The sequence below is a fragment of the Cygnus atratus genome, chromosome 2 (genome assembly GCF_013377495.2).
Source record: "Cygnus atratus isolate AKBS03 ecotype Queensland, Australia chromosome 2, CAtr_DNAZoo_HiC_assembly, whole genome shotgun sequence".
NCBI classification, from domain to species: domain Eukaryota; kingdom Metazoa; phylum Chordata; class Aves; order Anseriformes; family Anatidae; genus Cygnus; species Cygnus atratus.
The window spans coordinates 32,154,065-32,173,128 of record NC_066363.1 but is presented as its reverse complement, the minus strand read 5'-3'; the positions used below and the strand labels follow the sequence as shown (position 1 = coordinate 32,173,128).

Below are 19,064 nucleotides of genomic sequence, written 5' to 3'. Positions count from 1 at the left end.
GCTGCATTTTAGAGCAACAGTACCATATGGGAGAATCTAGTTCAGTCTTCTCAAGATAGCTGAAACTGCTCTCTGCAGTAAGGTGTAGGTGTCTGCAAATTACACAGCTTCTTGAGTCAGTGCCGATCTAGATTGCTCCATTCATAATTAGACTTTTGATTGGTACCTATCCAGATCATCTCACTCACATAGTATGATTTACAAGCAGGGATGGAGACAGACAGGCAAAGCAGTAATTGAGGGAATACCAGAAGAACTGCTTTCACATGACAGAAGTATTTCCTACACCTGCTATTGTCAGAAATTCCTTAGACAGTTTGCTTTGCAAATATGTATCCACTGCCCATTGAATCTGTCCTCTTTGGGGATGACTCCAGTTCACTTAAAATTAGAGTTGAATAATACATGCCCGTTGCATCTGGAAACTAGCAAAGCTAAAGATCCATTGCGAGCTTAAGTTGTGCTTGTTCCAGGACTTCAAGAACATTAAGGGTGCATGCTGTAACTGTTCAGGGATCTGCTCTTTTCTTAAATATGTGCAACTTTTTAATATGAGCAATGCATGTAAGCGAAGATAACTTTAAAGTAAGTTGACAAAATTAAGATGACTGATTTTAGCTACTCCAATCACTAGAGCATGTTGTTATAGCCTGCATAATCCTTTCTCTCCTATATGCAGCATAGACACAATACATAAAATGTTAACAGGCCTCATCCTGCAAGACCCTGAACTCAAAGGAACTGAAGGTAACTGACAGCAGCACCAGACTTTGTGGTTTCATGTGACATGAATTAAACTGCAGACTATGTACATAATATCAACTACTTGTGGTCTAGCTGTGTATCTCAAAAGCCAATAGAAACACTGTAGAATATCTTGTTTTACAGAGTATGTATTTAAACATCTTTTACCTTGATAACGTTCTTGACTACATTAAAAAAAAAAAAAAAAAGCCCTATTCTACAGAGGAAAATGTATACGTTATATGGACCTAAAGTAATATCAGATGAGAATCAAATGTTACATGATATTCTTGTCTCCAGTGTAGAAAAGCAGAAAAACTTACAGTAAATTACCTCCTTTTCTTGTGTTTCAAATGAGAAACTTTCTATTACTCAAGAAACATTAGTAGGTGGTTACAAGGTACCATAGTGAGCTTAAAAAAAAAAAAAAAAAAAAAAAAGAACAGGTTTTCATTTGTACACACAGATAACTTTAACTTGACATAGTATATGCAGTATTTAAAAAACAGAAGGGAGGGGGAAGTGGTCAGTCTAATCTCTGTGATCAATACAAGAGCACTGGACACCTGCTGAGCTGTTCAGGAAAAGCAATAATTCTTGAAGAATACATCAACACTGAAGTTTGCAGAACTATAACACTTTCAGAGAACATTCTGCTTTTATTCATTGTCTTTGCTAGAGTTTTCTTGATCATATTTGTAAACAATTCTTTCACCTGATTTCTGTCCTTGACAAAGAAACTGCAATCGGTGTTCCAAATCTATTCTAAGAAGTTAAAGAAATAGCAAATTCTCTGAGAGATCCAAAAAGAAACAAACCAACCCAGCTGCTTTATAAATGAAGAGAAAAACCACCAATCTTAAACATTACCATTTGGAAGTCTCCATTCCCCTTAGGTACTCTCATTATTTTAACATGCACTTAATGCCTCTTCAATGTCTCATTTGCTCCTTCAGCCTGTCATTATTATGAGCTTTTATGACTTTCTGAATTGAAAAACACAAATCATAAGGTTAAGACACATTTAAATCTTTCCTAACAAGAAAGATATTGCCATCTGACACAATCTCTCACAATTTATTTTAATATCTGAAACCATAAGTCTGCTCTTCAGTTGTATGTAAGAAAGAAACACAAGTAAAAGTTTAAGTTCTTCTGTAAAGCAGGAAAAGAAACTGTTTTCAAAAACAAACAAACATGGACTCAACAGGTGTACCAAAACAGGGAATACCTGAAGAGATCTGTGGTATACACTCGTATTTGTGCTTAAAAGTGGGAAGCACTGACAAGTTCTGTTAAAAAAAAAAAAAAAAGAGAGAGAGAGGGAGAGGGGGGGAGAGAGAGAGAGAGAGAGAAAGTGTGGATACACTAAGACTAAAGTACCTGTAAACAATTCACACTACGGTTTACTTACAGGTTCTCTATAAAGACAACTTTATGAATAACAAAGTGGGAAACCTATGACTGAAAAGATATAAAGCAACTAATATTGTACCTCAGCCCAATGAAAACAGAACTGTAACTCACAGAGTTAAAGAGAGAAGTTGCAAAAGTAACCTGAAATTTTTACTTTTTTAGACTAAAATGATGTTTCATCTGAACGGCTACAATTCTTCTGGATTAATCCATTTACAAGACACCACTTGCAGATCTCAAACACAGCTAACAAAAACTAGAAAATCAAGGGAGAGCTTCAAATACATGAAGAAATGTCCAATTTTCCATCAGAGCAGCTTTGAAATACCTTCATTAAAAATACATCCAATTTACATTTCAGTGAGTCATTGCCTCTGACTACCATTGTCAGGTTCCAAAATATTTTTAAAGTAACAAAATAAGCCATGCATATGGAAGAGACTGACTTGCTTTAGCATTCTTTTTAAAGTAACCCTGTAATGAAAGCAGAATAGGATTGATATAAAAACCTCTTTGTGTGTAAACTTGAGAAAATGAAACTCACAAAAAGACGAAATTCTGTTTACAAAATCACATATGAAGAGAATTGCCTGTGACGAGCTCTAACTGCAGCCTCCTGATACGGTCTGTCTGATGAAAACTCTCTCTGTGAATAAGCCCATACCACAAGCCCCATTTTGCAGTCACACAACAAAACAAATGGAACAAAAAAGGAAATCCCAACTATATTTCAGTTGTTAGCATTTTGTTCTTGCTGGAAAGCAGCACACTGAAGGAGACAAACTCCCACAAAAGCAGCAGCAGCTGGTATCTAACATACTGTGGTAGAGATAATTATTTAACAACAACTTACATAAAGCCCACAAAAATAAAGTCAGCTCTTTACAGGAGGGGTGTTTTCTTGTTGTGACGGGCTGTATTTTCTCGGCAAGCCACGGTGCGGGCAGGGGAGGCTGAGGTACTGAGCTGTCTCTTACCTGAGCTGATCATACTGTGCATTCTTTGCTGAGCCAAGAGCTGTTCGCGTCCAGAAACCCCATCTGAGGAAAAACACGATTCACTCTCGTAAATTGTCTGCAGCATATTCCAACCAGTCTGCACTTCAGCTACACGAGAGAGTCATCACTGCACTTGTATAGGGGCGTCAGGCACGACCCTCTGCCGTCCTACCTCCTCCAGCCAGGCTCGTCAGACAGCACACTTCGGTAATTAGCAATGTGTAAGCATTTGTACAAGTATCTACTAAGACAGAAAAGACAAAATCCACTTTACACAGCTGCGAGAGGGCAGGAAGCACACGCCGGACTGTGCACCCCTGAGTTTGAGCACTTGTGCTCTGGAAGCCAACAGCAGGTGGAAGAAGAAATGCAGAAGAAATATCTCGGTGCTTCAGGCTTTCTCGTGTGCGTGTGTACGTGTGTGTGTGTGGGGGGGAAGGCCGCCTCTGGCAAAGCACACCCAACGAGCACGTTTCCAGGGCCGCCGGCCCCACTGGGTTCAGCTCCAGTCACCCCACCGCCACGAGCGCCGCGGTCCCTCGGCCGCCCCTCGGCCCGGCTGGCGGAGTTGGCCGGGGCAGTGACAACTCATTTGCATTCAAATCAACAACAGCGTGGCCCAGCGGCGGCAGAAATAGAACAATGGCTGGCCTGAGCCAAAAATAGGTCAAGCGCGGCCGGGTGATTGGAGCCTGCATTAATGCGTTTAAAAATACCACAGCAAACACAGCTGTCCAGTCTCTGTCTTTCAAACTGCAATCCTCCCTCGTCCTCAAGCGTAATTAACCCTTTCCCGCTGCCAAGCCTATTCCTGTGACAAAAAGCCAGGGCGGGTGGGAGAGCGCCCAGGCAGCAGCACTCCTCACCCCCCGCCCTCTCCTCGCCCAGCAGCGCTGGGTGAGAAGCAAGCAAGCAAAAAAAAAAAAAAAAAAAGAGAAAAGGCCTCTGCATCGCTTCCAAAACAACACCGGGAGCTCTTGCTCGCAGCGTGGTTTCTGCCGCGCCCACGCACAGCAATCCCGCGGTGCTATTTTTGCTGCCCGCTTCCCGGGCTCCACGGCCCGCGGGCGGCCGGCGGGTTGGGCAGGCCGGAGGCACAGGCCCGTGGTAATGGGGCAGCTGGGCCACTGCTCACGGCTATAAGCAGCCCTTCCATATTTAGCACGCCTGGTACAGCGCTTATAGTCCGGCACCAGTTGTGGCACAGCATATTCGACATGCCTGCCTACTGTGCGGCGCTCTGTCAGCGTACTGAAATGTGGCTCTCGTTTATCTTCAGCGGCGTTAGGCAATTTGTACTGCGTCTCTCTCAGTTTGACGAGGCGATGTGGTTTCAGAACGGCAGCGTCTGACTGCAGATCAGAGCAAAGCACCATGCTGCTCTGTGTCCTGGCAGGCTTCATGCATGCTCTATTAAGTTCATTTTTCATAAAGACATTTCAAAAGTTGCATAGCTTATTTGCTGATTAATATACACTCATGCAGGTATGGAAGGTTTCAGTTCACTGTTACCAGTAATACTTTACCTCCCTGGCATCCTGCTCTGTGATATGCTGTTTGCTACACAGGTGACCAAAGCCTGTCACTACCTACCCATACAACTCCTGCACCCTGGCCACACACGTGCCAAAATTCTGAGTGCCTTTCCCTGTTCTGGCCCTGGGGAACTGACAGTGGCAACAGGAATGAGACTACTCACTGGGATCAGGAAGCCATTGCAAAGGTTGTCTCAGAGACTTCCAGAGATCCACCAAATCCTGAACTACCCCAAGCACCTGTGCTAGAAGATGCAGGGATACTGCATAACACTTGAAGCTCAGTTCTGTCTTTTGGCCAAGAATTGGCTGTCTGCTGCTCAACTAACACAATAGATTGCAGTCAAGGGCAATATATATATATTTTTAACTTGTCACAATTCTGCTATCAAAGATTCTCAATAGTAAGGTACTGTGACATCACTATATGATATTTGGAGATGTATAGCATCTGGGAGGTGTGTAGCTCAAGTCTTCTCCCTTCATCCCAAACCTTTTCTTTCTCCATGTGCCAAACAATCTAGACCTGCTGAGGGCTGGGATCTGTTCCTTGGACAGATGGAGACTGCAACAGCTGACAATGGGATTTTCCCTGTGGGATCCTTGAGTTGGTACCTAGCACTGCTCAACACCCCCCTCTCCTCATCTTTCCTCTTCACCCAGCTTACTACATACACAAGTGAACTTTCCTTTCCTTTACCACACCGTAAAGAGGAAAAGCACTGCCATACAAAAGGCAAAGAGGAGAGGAGTACTGTGGAAGCAGGAAAGCTCTGCAGACAGCATAAACCCGGCTCTGCAAAGGGGCACTGACACAGGTAGGATGCTACAGTGCAAGCCAGAGGATGAGCAGCACACGTATCAGGTCATATTTATAGCTGGCAACTTGGTATCACGAACACTTAAAGTAATACTCGTAGCACTCTCAGGGCCAGCGCTAGGGAATATCTGGGATTCAGACTACTCAGTAACTGATGATTCCAGCTGGTCCCCAGAAGGGCTGGGTCTCTCTGCTTCATCCATGGTGCCCCAGGGGTTCCAGGTCCTGGTGCTGCTCCCACAGAGCTCCAAGAGACCTGCTTAGACCCTGCAACCCCATTTATGCTGGAGCCATTTCAGCCTCTAACAATGTTAGGAAGTGGAAAGTCTGAACTGAGAAGGCTGAAAAAGCAAATGTTTTTTTATATCTTGAGAAAAAAAAATATCAAAATGTTTTCTGGGAAATACAAGACACTTGCATGGTGCAGGGCAGAAGATGTCTAACAAGGGTGCAGGGGGAATCACCAGCAGAAACAGCAATCTTCCCTAACACAGAAGAAGCTTTTTATAGACAGAAGTAAATAAAAAAAAAACGGAATTGCTTATGCCCTTGAGCCAACAAGAACATGACCCTGTTTAGTGATTCAATGCCTCAGAATAATTGAGTCTCGTATTACAGGGAAACACTGCAGGAATAAGTTAAAAACAGGTCATAACACAGAAAATTCTGGAGTGTGGGATCCTGGTATTAGGTACCCATATGTGTTTTTAAGTCCTTGTATATGTGTCTGCATTTTTTAAGACAGCATTCACAGCTCTGAATGATTTCAAATATTTCAGTGACTAAAAAAAAAAAAAAGCAAACTTTTCAAGAGTAGAAAATGTACATTCAGATGCTTATCTGCAAGCATTCTTAATTTTGGCATATGTATTTTAAAATAACAGAAAAATTATGCTGTTAGCTAATTCACAGACCATAATGACTACTGCATCATGTTTTATATTTGAGATTACATATAGAAATATATATATATAAATATTTTGCTTATGACATCAGTCGCCCCAAAGGTAGGGCATTTACAGTTCTTCCAACTTGGGATCTTATGGGCCTTCTTCAGAAAATCACTTTGGTACATGCTTAGCTTTAAAAGACTTGCATAAATCCATGCCTTTTCAACATAATATTTAAGCACATGCTTAAATTCTATGGATTGCAATAGAATTTAAACATGTAGTTAAATGCTTTGCTGAGTCAGCCCAGTCCCTAACTGTATGATCGTATGGTTTTAAATAGCTCCTTTAGAGTCCCACAGGGGAAGGAGAAAGGGTTCATGCCTGGAAAAAACCTGGTTTTTATTTTTTGAAGCTATGCATGTTATAAGGTGGCATTTTCATACAGGAACATGAGTTTTTTTGTTCCTTATTTTTTCAAACACATTTCCTAAACTTGGAGAACTTTAATGACACTAGAGGTAAGAGTAAACTGTTGAAATGATTTAGCACTGCTGAGGTGACTCTAAATGCAATCAGCAACTTTATGGAAAATGTAAGGCATGTTAGTAGCACTAAGATCTCATTACAGGGGGTTCACAATGTGTTTCTCTTGTTTTCCTTCTGAGTTGCTAAAAACAAATAAATATAAGGAAATTAAACTGGGAAACAGCATTACTGAAACATTAAGACTGAGAAATTAAGTGCCCAAATTAGAAAGAGCTAAGATTTCTACTGCATTATTAACTCAGTACCATAATAAAGTAGCACTTTTCTGTTCCTACTTTCCTTGTTCAGTGCAAACAATATATTACTGTTTGTTTTTAGCATATCCCATTTATCACTCATGTTCTTCTGAAGCTCAGCCTTCATTAATATTAATACTGTACTTTCAACTTTGGCAGTTTTCTTACCTGTAAATGAATTCTTACATAGACTCTTCTGCCAGATTGCTTCATTGTATCATATAAATATTACATACAAATTAAATAAAAAGATGCTATTGAGTTTTTAGTTAAATGCTTAAGTTAGGATACTGCACATCTTACAGGTGTCCCATACAACCTTCTTCCAGTCACTTTTTCATCAGGCCAGCATTCTGCGAAAAAGCATCAAGTAATACCATGCACCAATTTTAAACTAGTGCATAAACTACTGGGAGCTAAATTAAGTTTGTGTAGGTAATATTAAATCTGGACTACTAGAGTACCGAAGTTTTGAGTTCTAATCTCTGCAACCAAAACAGCTCCTAACTATGTTTTGTACATCTAATTACCAGGATAAAAATAAAAATAAAAAATGACCTATTGTAAAGAACAGATGTTTCTGCAGCCACAGTTCATTAGGTATCATAAGTACCATGTGAAACCCAAGCATCCAGCATAAATTACTACAGTTTATGCTAGAGGATTAACTAGGTTAACGAACAGCAGAAGACTATTACCACAGAGCAGCAGACGGTTTGGGAGCAGAAAGAAACCAGTGGAGATGCTCAAGCACTCTGGGTTTGCTCCCTCCTGGAGCACATTCCAGACCCTGAGGGAGTAAAGATAGATGGCTCAATCCATGTGCTCTGGGTGGAAAGATGTAGTAGTGCAGGGACATCTCTGCTTAGTTTTGTGTGCAGCAGCTTTTTGGCACTGCCTGTGCAGGGACACGTGCTGCTTTTTCTTCGCAGTACCCTGAACCCATGTGATGGGCATTTTTCAACTGAGGAGAAAACTCTGGTTCTAAACACGTTTAAGCTCAATTGAAGCTTCAAAGGAATTTCCTGGGACAAAGAAAAGCATATCAATAGCTTCAGGGGATTTTGTGACAAACAATGGGAGGATAAAACTTCACAAAGTTTTGAGGATAAGGAGTGCTGCACTAGGTAAATGAATGGGTCTCTATCATCGCTTTATATGACAATACAGAGAGCTGCTCAGCTTTCTCATGTAAATAAGCTAAGGGCTTTTGGAACTAGCTCTCCTGGCTGCTGATTACTTACCACTTCGTTCTCCTCTGAAAATATGCCTTTCCGTTCACATAAATAAGTCTCCTGAAAATTAAGTCCTAGATTCAGGACAAGACCTCAGCAACACGTGCCTGATTATAAGCACAAGGCTAAAGTTAGGCAGATGCTTAAGTGCTTCATAAATTCAAGGGTACTTTCCTGCATCAAAAAGCTCAAATAATTTAACATAGACAGAGATCAAGTAAACAAATAACATTTAGGATAGGAAATGCAGACACTATTCAATTATTCTACTGACACAGTTATTTAACAAGTTGGAACTAAAATCTACATCTTTTGCAACAAGGCTGAGGTATATTGCATATAAGCAATACAAGCCCCATAGCCAAAAGCAATGTCAGGTATTGACAAATAAATGCCTCAGACCAACAAAGCACTTTGCCTCTTCTATGCCATAAATGAAGCAAGCAGAGCCACGAGCAATACGAGATTTACCAAGTCTTCCATGTTTACATCCAGCTTTCTTAGACAGACCTGTGTGCGTACATGCACTGAGGCTGGCACGTCTAGCTGCTCTCGACACACCTGGATGGACACACATAAAGCAGCCCTGGAGCACACAGCCTATGAGAGCCTGCAATACATTCAGCCTACCTCAGGCATTTCTAGCTTGTTGCACACACACTCAGCAAATAATCTGTGCCTCCACTGAGCATTTTGCACAGGTCAGCTCAACAAACCTGGACGCTGAGGATAACTCCTGGACAACAGGCTGAAGTTCTCATGGCTGGAGAACCAAGATGAACAACATCTCCAGCTCATAATATATGCATGGATGTAAGTGCTTTTTTGGTTTCAAGCCAAGAAATGTACTTACTGCCCGGAGAACTGTACTGTGAAAACCAATGGCTATGCAAAGGATTTAGGATCACAGAAGAGGACAGCCAACTGAATATGACCTCCTAGCATTACACCATGACCAAAAAGGCTAATAAAATCCATGGATATACAAAGTAGGCCATATTGAGTAACAGCATTGAGGTGATAAGCATATACCAACGAGAGTATTTTTGGGATACTGTAACTTGTCCCAGTACAGGTACAGAAAAAAGACTGCTGAAAATTTGAGGATGGATAGATACACTACAAGAATAAGATAGATTTATAAAACCATTGGAAATCAGAAACTCTAAGATACTAAGTCCAGTGGTGGAGTAAAATGTTCTTTATTTTACGAAACAAGGGTTTTATGAAAATCTACCAATTAGAAAAATTCAAGCCAGGAGTGGACACACATTTTAAACATATGTTTTACCACTGCAGCAGCTTTCACATGAGCTTTGTATCAATAGTGGCCACAGCTCTGGAAAGAAAGCCTTAACACCTCTGTAAAGGAAAGTTTAGGCAGGTTTTGCTGTAGAATTCCAACTTATATAGATCAGAACTGGTGATCATGGGCGTACCTACCAAGAGTAAGTATGAATTATTGCTTAAGTGATAGGAATAACAAGAACTACATAGAATATTTTTTACCTACATCAGGATGTTTTCTTCTTTTAAATCTCACTCTCTTGAAAAGCAGAGGCATGTTCTTAAAAAAAAAAAAAACCAAATACTTCTCTTCCTATAAAATTTGATGATTTTTACAAGAGTAGCACAGTGGAGCCCATTGTAAACATCTTGAAACAAAAATGTGTCTGAAGAATAAAAAAGCATTTGCTTTGTTTTGGTATTCACAGCTGCCTTTTAAATTGTATAATGAAATCTCAAAACAAGGGTCTTCCACATCCAGGCTAGGATTCACTGAGGGTCAAGGTGGCTTTTACATAACGTGCTACAACCATACCATGAAGCTACCTATGTAGCTGGGACAACAATTTCTCTGTTAAATTTTGAAGCAAGTCAGAGTGAGTTTTTGTTAAATATCAAACAATTTATGTAGTTAGAGAACTGAAACTGCAAATCACTGGAAGCTTAGCCTAGAAAAAAATATTTTACATAAAACACCAAAAAGGCCCTTTGCTGTGGAGCAGGTCTGAGATACCAGGCTGGGCTGCTCAGATCTCGTTCCCCTCCCAGCTCATCCACCCTTCACTTGGGAGCACTGAAGCACATGGAGATGCAGTGTTACAGGCACAAACATGCCTCTGAGAGCTGTAACAAACTGACTGCTTCTGTGCTATGAAAAGGTCACATCACATACCGGTCAATAACATTGTTATGAAACCACATGCGACCCTTCTGGGTAGCTGGACCAGGGCAGAAGCTAAGCCCAGTTCTGGATCCAGTTTTCACATAACCTCCTTCCTCATCATGAATTCTGATTAGGAACAGACCTGCAGTGTATACTTTACCAAAATGTTATTGATATGCCTGCTTAGGAGTTGTTCTTACTGTCCCAGTGAATTTAGGGGAATGCAAAAAGGATGAAACTGTGACTTCAGTGGGTGAACTGCAGTTGTTTTGCCTCACTTCAACAGAACCAATATTGTTCCCGAGGAGCAATATGATCTTAATTTTCCTCGTGAAATCAAGAGATGTATGGGACACAAAACAGAAAATAAATCAAAATATAATTGAAAGCAAGATTTCATCATTTTTAAAGGAAAAATACCCCACATTTCAACTAAATATAACCTCTTCCTCCAACTACGCAAAGCCCTTTGAAAATCTTAATGCAGCTACTTACAATAACTGAAGATACCTTCATAATATCCCATGGTACTGCCAAAGCATGTCACAAGCCTGATTATCTTTCTGATTTTTGTAAATACACATAATCCAACTGGTTGTTGCTAAGGCCAAAATCAGCCCCAAGAAGGCTTTTATACATACTTTGAGTTCATTTATCCAAACAACACAATCTAAAATCTGCCAGGCAGCCTGTCCCAGAGAGGGGCCAACACAAGGCCCTCATCTGCCCCTCTCTGGCCCCAGGCTGGGAGCAAGAAGCAAGTGCTTATGCTCTCTAGGACAAAGGGACGAGGCTGGTTCCAAGTCCCAATTTCCTTGAAAAGAGAACTGTTCACAAAAACTGCCGAATTGATCGGAGCCTCAGAGCACTATGCAATGGCTAAAAAAAGCACTGGGCAGAATTAATTATTTCCAGTGAAGGCATGGGGTATCTGGAATAACATATATTGAATCCACGTTCAGACAACACTCTCACTCTAATCAACTCTGATCAGGTGTACTTGCAAGAGCCTGGGGAGGTGCAGCTCCTATATTTCACTTCAATCCACACAGCTTCTGGGAAAGGGCAGTCCAAAAATGAATGAATTAATAAAAAATAGCTTGCAAAAGCTGAAAGCTGAATGCCACAAGCAGCGATTGCAGACTATTCGAGAGGAGCTTAAGCTTCTGAGTGGTCAAAATGTAGAATCAAAGTTGGACTCGTGGCCTTTCTAAAAATAGCACAGTTTTATGAAAGTTATCTACGCAGCACTTCATTTTCTGTCGGTTGGTACTCAAGAGAACAGGACAGCAGGACATTTGATAATGGCAGGAAAAAAAACACAACACTTTTCAATCAACTAATCAGAGATTTTAAACTCTCACACAAGTCAGGGCTCATGTAAGAGATCAGTCATAGGTGAGCTGGCCTGTCCGTGCTATGACTGCAGTTCGTTTCTAGCCCCTTGTTAATGCAGCTGAAGGAAGTAAACTGCTAAGGACATTTCCCTGAGATGTGTACTACGTTTTTTTCATTTTTAATCTAGAGTTAATGCAATTAAAGTGTTGTCATTAGCCTATGAAAAATGGAGTATGTTTTCAGCAGCCTTCAAAAGGCTGTTGTAAACAGGGTGACAGTTCTGGCTATAAGTAACCAGAGACAAAAGCTAGACTTTTCAAGGTAGTATGCATCACTTGTGGACTATGCCCAGAGGAAAAACAAAACAAAATGAAAACAATACCTAGCTTTCCCAGTGTATCTTTAGCCTTAATAGTGTTCTGCAGCTCCTCTCCTTACCTCTGGCAGAATTCCAGTGAAAAACAAAAGCTAGGAAAATGGAGGACAAAAACTTGGACATCTAAAAGTGCACACACAGTTTGCAAATATTTTATTTGCCATAAGGAATATTTCTATGTCTCGGAAGATAAAAGAAAACAACTAAAGACATTAGCCTGGTTTTATGTAATCTGATAAATGACTGCAGCAAATTTGGGCACTACCTTAACCAAAAATAGATATACTGTAATAATAAGGCTGGGGAAAAAAAAAAAAAAAAAAAGTAAGTAAATTGCAAGTGTGATGAAACTGGCTTAAGTTTGGTCAAACTTTATTTTTCCTTTTTTAATTGCCAGTAAGAATGCTTCTAAAAATATCATACTTTTGCTTTACAATATTAATTTGCTTGCTATTCTGAACAAATGCCTTTCTATACTTTTGGGCTATACATTAATCTTACATTTAAGAAATAATTTATGTGAAGTGATACAGAAGAGACAGTTTTATTTTGACAGCCTCAGAGAAAATGCTACTGTAAGCTATGTAATCACAGCATTTTCTTTCAATCAGCATTTACAGGTGTACAAAGTATATTTTTCTCAGCAGGCCTTCAATGTATAAATCTTGTGTGTGGGTATAAAAATATAAACAGATAAAGAATACACTTTAAGCCACTGGTATCACACACTGCAGATCAAATACTAAAGTGAACATACACTGACACAAACAGAAGATTAAAGCTGAAAGGTATATAAGCAAATGTCAAGCTTAAAACATGTGATGATAAAGTATTTTATCAACTTGGGACCTAAGTCATTACATTCACTTTTGCTCATTTAGTGTCCTCTCAGCTGCAGCAGAAAGCCTCCAGCAATTCAGACAGGCAGTATGTTATTCTGAGACCCATCAGAAAATGAATGAGCTGGGGAGTTGAGCAACTAACTATATTTGCAAAGGGAAATCTCCAAGGCATACCTACCAACAAGAACTACTCTAGGATGGTTGCCAACAGAAATATTTCATCCGTCAGTCTTTTACAGTACTGTGGCTTCCATCTAGTTTTTTTTTTTTTTTTTTTTTTGCCAAGTTATGTAGCCCTGCAGACAGCAGCAACCAACAAGTTTGGTAACTGCCTTCATTTCTCATGCTCTTTTTGTGGCACTCAGCTGTTTTGTGATACTCCGTCTTCTGATCCAAAGATCTTGAGCTTGGTACAGGATGCTAAGGGGTTTTTACATGTCTTGTTGTGGTGGGAGGAGTGAAAGAAGGTATAGTACAGAGGTGGTCAGTAGACCCTTGGTAGCTACTAATACCCCCTGCACAGTGACCTGCAGCTGTGGAGGGCTGGACTGAATGATCATGGTGCAGTGCAGGAATCAGAAGGGTTGCCATTTCTCCAGCACACATGCTCTTATTTAGGACATGTGTGGCATTAAATCCATCAAGGGAAAGACTAAACCAAACCCGCTCCTGCAGTCTCAGTACACTGCTGATCATTCGAAGGATGATGTTTGCCTGGATGGGACAGGGGTTTCACTGGCGACACCATGTTAAGGACTTCCCTACATGCTCCTGCTCCGCTCCTCTCCTTGTCCGGCATGGCAAGGTTTCACGTTGATTTACTCGCTCATTCTAAAAGAAACCAGATCAGTTTTCCAATGCAGCCTCAAACCCACAAGCAATAAAAGCAAGATCCCAAAGGTACTAGCAAGAAAAGCAAGATCTCTTTATCGTCACCAGTTCATCCATCTCATCAAGCCACAAGTACAGTAACAGTAGTTCAAAGTATTTCCGACAGGGCTACACTGTCCCAGAGCTCTATTCACAAGTGGCATGACAGGCATTTAAGAGGATTTGCATCTTAAAGAGAGAGATAACTCACAGACCATCTATGCTTCCAAGCAAATATATATGATCAACATAATTGACTACCCAAACTCACCATCATTTAAAGACAGGCACAAAGTCAACAGAAGATGTATTTTGAACACTATGGAAAAAAAAGCCATAAAGGTTTAAAAAAATTGCAAGTTTCTAACAAATTTTATTTATGATGGTAAAGATCTATATTACATTATTTTGTAAATAAAGGTCTCCTTTGTCTTGTAATAAAGGTCTCCTTTGAAAAGAACAAGGTTCTTCAATTAATTTCTACATAGTACAAACTTTCCACTTTCTGGTCATGTAGAATATGGTTCAGTAACACAAACAACTTCTGCGTTTGCTCATGCCTTTACTTTTCCTAAGTTTTCAGTCTAAATTTAGGCTAACTTAAGGCTCAGTCTTGACTCCCCAGTCCAGCCAACAGACTGTTTCCTCCACATCTTTCAATGTGCACATGCAAATCTCCCCCGCCAGTTTGTAATTTTCCTGTCCTAGAGAAGGCAGCAATCAGAGCGTACCATTGTGATCGAGAGGACAAAGAGATATTCCAGACTGTGCTGGCGTCATCAGAAAGGCTGATAAACAATCCATATCACTTGGCCACCCTGTTTGCTAACTATCTTTATCATCTGTGCAAGAGAAAGATGATGAACAATAATGCTTATTATATGTTATTCTGCTTGACACACAGCCTTGAAGTGAACTGATTTTGCCCATCTTCACATTTAATAAATCTGTTCTCAGATATTAATTTTGGATACAAGATATGATATTCTATCAAATCAGAAAGAAGACTGAACCCTTGTTCTGTTTGAAAGCATGGTATCATTGCATGGTTTCACACAAAATAAAACAAACCAGCCTGAACACATCTCGTGCTGTTTATCATCACATGGAGCAAATAATCTATTTCTGACTAGCGTGGACCATATTTGTTTCCATATTTGACAAGTTAACATTAGTTTCTTTACCTGAAGCAATGTAATTCTTCACTGGCAGAAAGTGAGATCTGCATCAGTCTTCATATGGCAGTACTGAGAAGGAAATTTGCATTTAATTTGCATACAGAAAGGAAACACTCACTAAATACATACCATACCCTAGTGATTTTTTTCATTTGATTTGAGATTCTAGACACTCTTGGTGTTCCTGGTCCCCATCTGTCAACCGGGAACAAAGAGCAGTACATTTCGCAATACTACCTGGAGGACAAGCATCTTAAGGGTGCTCAAACATTGCAGAAGCAGAGAACATACCCATTCTTTAGGCCAAAGTATTTCTGCCAAAATCCTTCTATAGCACCCTGTCAGTTAGGAACTGGAAAACTGCATTTTTCCACAGGGAACTGGCAAGGCTCTGTTTACGTCCTATGACTGACAATGCTTTTTAAAGCCTGTGTTTTTTCAGATAGCTGATTATTACCATAATAAAAATGCATGTGATTTCCCAAAACCACAAGAGGAGCTGTTTTTTCCTGAAAAGTTAGAGACAAACAGGCTCATGCTTTCTTTCATACTAAAAAAGCTTTTTGTTTTTATCTATTTTGTTAACCTGCCCTTCTCTTCAGAAGATTTAAAGTGGTTCTGTAAACAGAACACTTCAACTTGCAAAAATTCATGGCTAAAGAAAGAAGTTTCTGCTGCCCCTCTAGGTTCTCAGGTTTACAACCTGGAGATATTTCCATTCACAAAGAGAAACAAGACAGCTTAGCAGGTTGTGGCAAGCCATCTCACTGATGTACATAACAAATGCCTGATGTGAAAGATAAAATGTTTAATTTAGCTCAAAATAAGAGCTTTAAAAACAAACAAAAACATTTGGACAAACATTTCTGTCTTTGAATCTGTTGTACATAGATAAATTACTGAGATCATCTGAAGGACTTTTTTCTCCATTCAGCTGAAGCTGTGCTCACACACACCTGCCCTGTTTGCTTCGTCTCCAGCACAGAGCTGGCACAGTCAGTTCGCTTGCGTCCTATTTTTGGCACTAGGATATTTGAACAATGATTGACCAGGATAAGCTGCCTCTGCTCTACTAACCATTAAACTAGCCAGTCCTCTTTGTACCCTTCCCATGGTTTTGAAAACCTAGGAGTAAATATTTCTGTTGGAATTGCCTTTTTAAATGGATATGAAAAACTGTTTTGTTGCTGGCCCATCTTTATAAATGTAATCCGTTCCTTCTGTGTTTACTACTCCCACCACAAAAAGATGGTGTTTTCCAAGAGAAAATTAGTAACTGATGACCTTTTTTCCTACATCTTTCTTGTCATTATTCTTTCTTTAATTAGTGCAGATGCATGACTGTCCCGCACTCCTCTTTTAATCCCATCTTTCATTCAGTACTGAAATACTGACTCCCTCCATGCTTCATTTACTAAAACCTCAGACAAAACACACCATTGAGGTTTCCCCATGCTATTCATATCAGATTGATCATATTCCAATCAAAAGATCAGAAAATCACTGACACAACAAGGCAATGCTGTTCTTTTCTTCCACATCTGAATGTGTACAGAAATTACACAGACATACATAGTACTTCCACCCAGGCTGAGAAAATGATTTGGAAGAGCCTTCTTTGCTGTGCTGATTTACATCTAGTTCCCCCCTCCACCAGAAAAACGAAGAGGCTAGGGCTCTTTGCTGTAATTGTTTTGCCACTGCGACTGCTACCACCTCCGTGCTACTTTCCTCTCCTAGAGTCCCTGAGGCAGACTCCCTGCCTGCCTGCTCCTGCAACAAAAGCTCTTCCAGTGACCTGCTACCAGTTAAGAAAACACCCCGCAATCATTAGAAGTCATATTTATTCCAAACCCATTAATTCAGACTTCATTTCACAGGGTTTTAACTGCCATAATCGCGGCGTGCTGAACTCAAAAAGCAAATGCAAAGCACTCCTCAAAGAACAGCTAACGTCAACTGTTTATCAGGTCTCCCATTCTTTCCGAGCATAAATAAATGTCTCTCTTTTATTGTTTTCTGTCTTGTATTTGCTTTCTATACTTTTTATAAAGAGCTCTCCACAATCTCTCCTCCCAGAAGCTTCTGATCACTAATTCTCTGTTTTAATCTTCTTCTGTCTATATTTATCACTATATTTCACAACTTAGTCTGTTACTCTTTGATCCTGTAATACACATCATACCCTGCAATTTCTTTATTCCTCTTATTCACAGCCTGAACATTCTCCATCAAATACAATTCAAAACGTGTTCTTTACCACTTATTTTCTTATTGTACTTGCAGACTTTCATCTTTCCTTAGTCCAAAGGGATGCTTCAGAATTGTTTTCTCAGCTACTAAAATTCTTCCTTTCAGTTCCAATATTCAAAGAGAACTTCAATCACAGCCACTTTTGCCAAGTCTCATTCCATTTTTTGGAGAGGACAATGGTGGTTACAAGCATTCTTAAATCATCTCAACAACATCATGCTTTAAATTTTGTTGCTGCTAACATCGTGTCTCTTACCTCCAAAAGTTTTCAGCTTTTTATATGCTAATGAAAGGGGAAAGACCTTTCCTGTTTTGCCAGCTATTCAAACGACAGAGACAACTCTTGCTTCAACCTTTTTATTTTATAAATTGATGCAATACCAGTGAATAGGCAACAGAAAGAGGAAGCATCCAAAAAGCATCGTTTTCCGATGATTATGAAGACTCAGCATTTCAACACTGATAAAAAGGCACTGACAACATACTGTGAGCCTTGTATACTTAAAATTCATCATTTGCAATCATCTCTCCAGAGCCAGTTTTATCCTTTGTTGTACAGAAAGCAGAGAGGTACGAAGCCCTATTTTTGGCCAACATGAAACAAAGATATGTTTTTTATTTCATGAGAGAAAACACTGTTTTCCCACAGTGCAACATAAAGGGAGTTGCATCCTGAATAGAAAAGGAGGAGGAGTGGGGAGGTGGTGGCAGAAGACGGATAGTAACTATGGAACTTGGAAGCCTGCTAGAAAAACAAACACAGAAAAATGGCAGTTTGGGAAAAACCACATTGTTTATCAGTCTGAGACTGACCAAGATACAATGACTTAAAAGCATATGATCAACCTCACCAAACAGGATGAGCTTGCAAAGCATACAGCAAAGCTTTGTGAATACATCTAGGATCTATTAAAAAAAATAATGATACAGAGAGATGGCCAAATTTCCAGTATTTCTTCAGCTTTCTATGGATACTTTTCTACCTTTAAACATGATCAAGGCAACCAAGGCAGTAACACTGCTCATGGAGCCAATTCAGCACGTCTCTGGGCTATCGCCAGGCCAGTGTCAGCAAATTCAACACCACCCTTCCACTATTTCTCCTTTGCCCCTCAGCCTGCACACCATACTGTACAGACCCCATGCACTTCAGTCATGTTCTTCCTGCTTTGACACTCTTACATGCTAAAAGTGGTCTACTAAATCCTCACATTTTCATTTCCAATGTCTGTTCACTTGGGGAATGTGTCATATTCCCCATTTTAAGGAACAATGAACATGGATGGTGCTACAGAAACAAGGAAACCATTCTGAAGCATCTAACAGACTTGCTTGGGCTTACGTTCACATAGGATTGAACCGATCTCACAAAATTCATCATCTAAGTGTCTGCAAGAATGGCACCTGTCCTCCTTTATTAGCTGAACATTGATAACCATCAAGCATTATGCCAAACAGTAGAAAGCTAAGCTACTCAAAAGGAAGATATAACAGCAGCACAGAAATTTTTTAAAAAGCTCACGTCAGTGACTCAGTTTGTTTTCATGATGGAACAAACTTTCTAGAAGCAACAATAACACAAGTGAGGTCTGTCATTCTACCAAGACATTCTAC

The 19,064-nt window shown here is 40.1% G+C and overlaps 1 protein-coding gene across 11 annotated transcripts in view; it reads right to left on the bottom strand.

Moving 5' to 3' along the window:
• The window catches only part of HDAC9 (histone deacetylase 9), a 477,431-nt gene that overhangs the window by 277,987 nt on the left and 180,380 nt on the right, over positions 1-19,064 (bottom strand). For 6 of the 11 annotated variants that reach the window (XM_035562425.2, XM_035562412.2, XM_035562426.2 and 3 more), the window contains one exon: positions 3,138-3,200. The exons of 3 other annotated variants lie outside the window; for them this stretch is intronic. In XM_035562425.2, coding sequence (XP_035418318.2) covers positions 3,138-3,200 — 63 coding nt within the window. Of the gene's footprint in view, positions 1-3,137; positions 3,201-3,330; positions 3,664-19,064 lie in introns of those variants that run through there. 2 more of the 11 variants (XM_035562418.2, XM_035562416.2) reach the window with 2 other exon arrangements.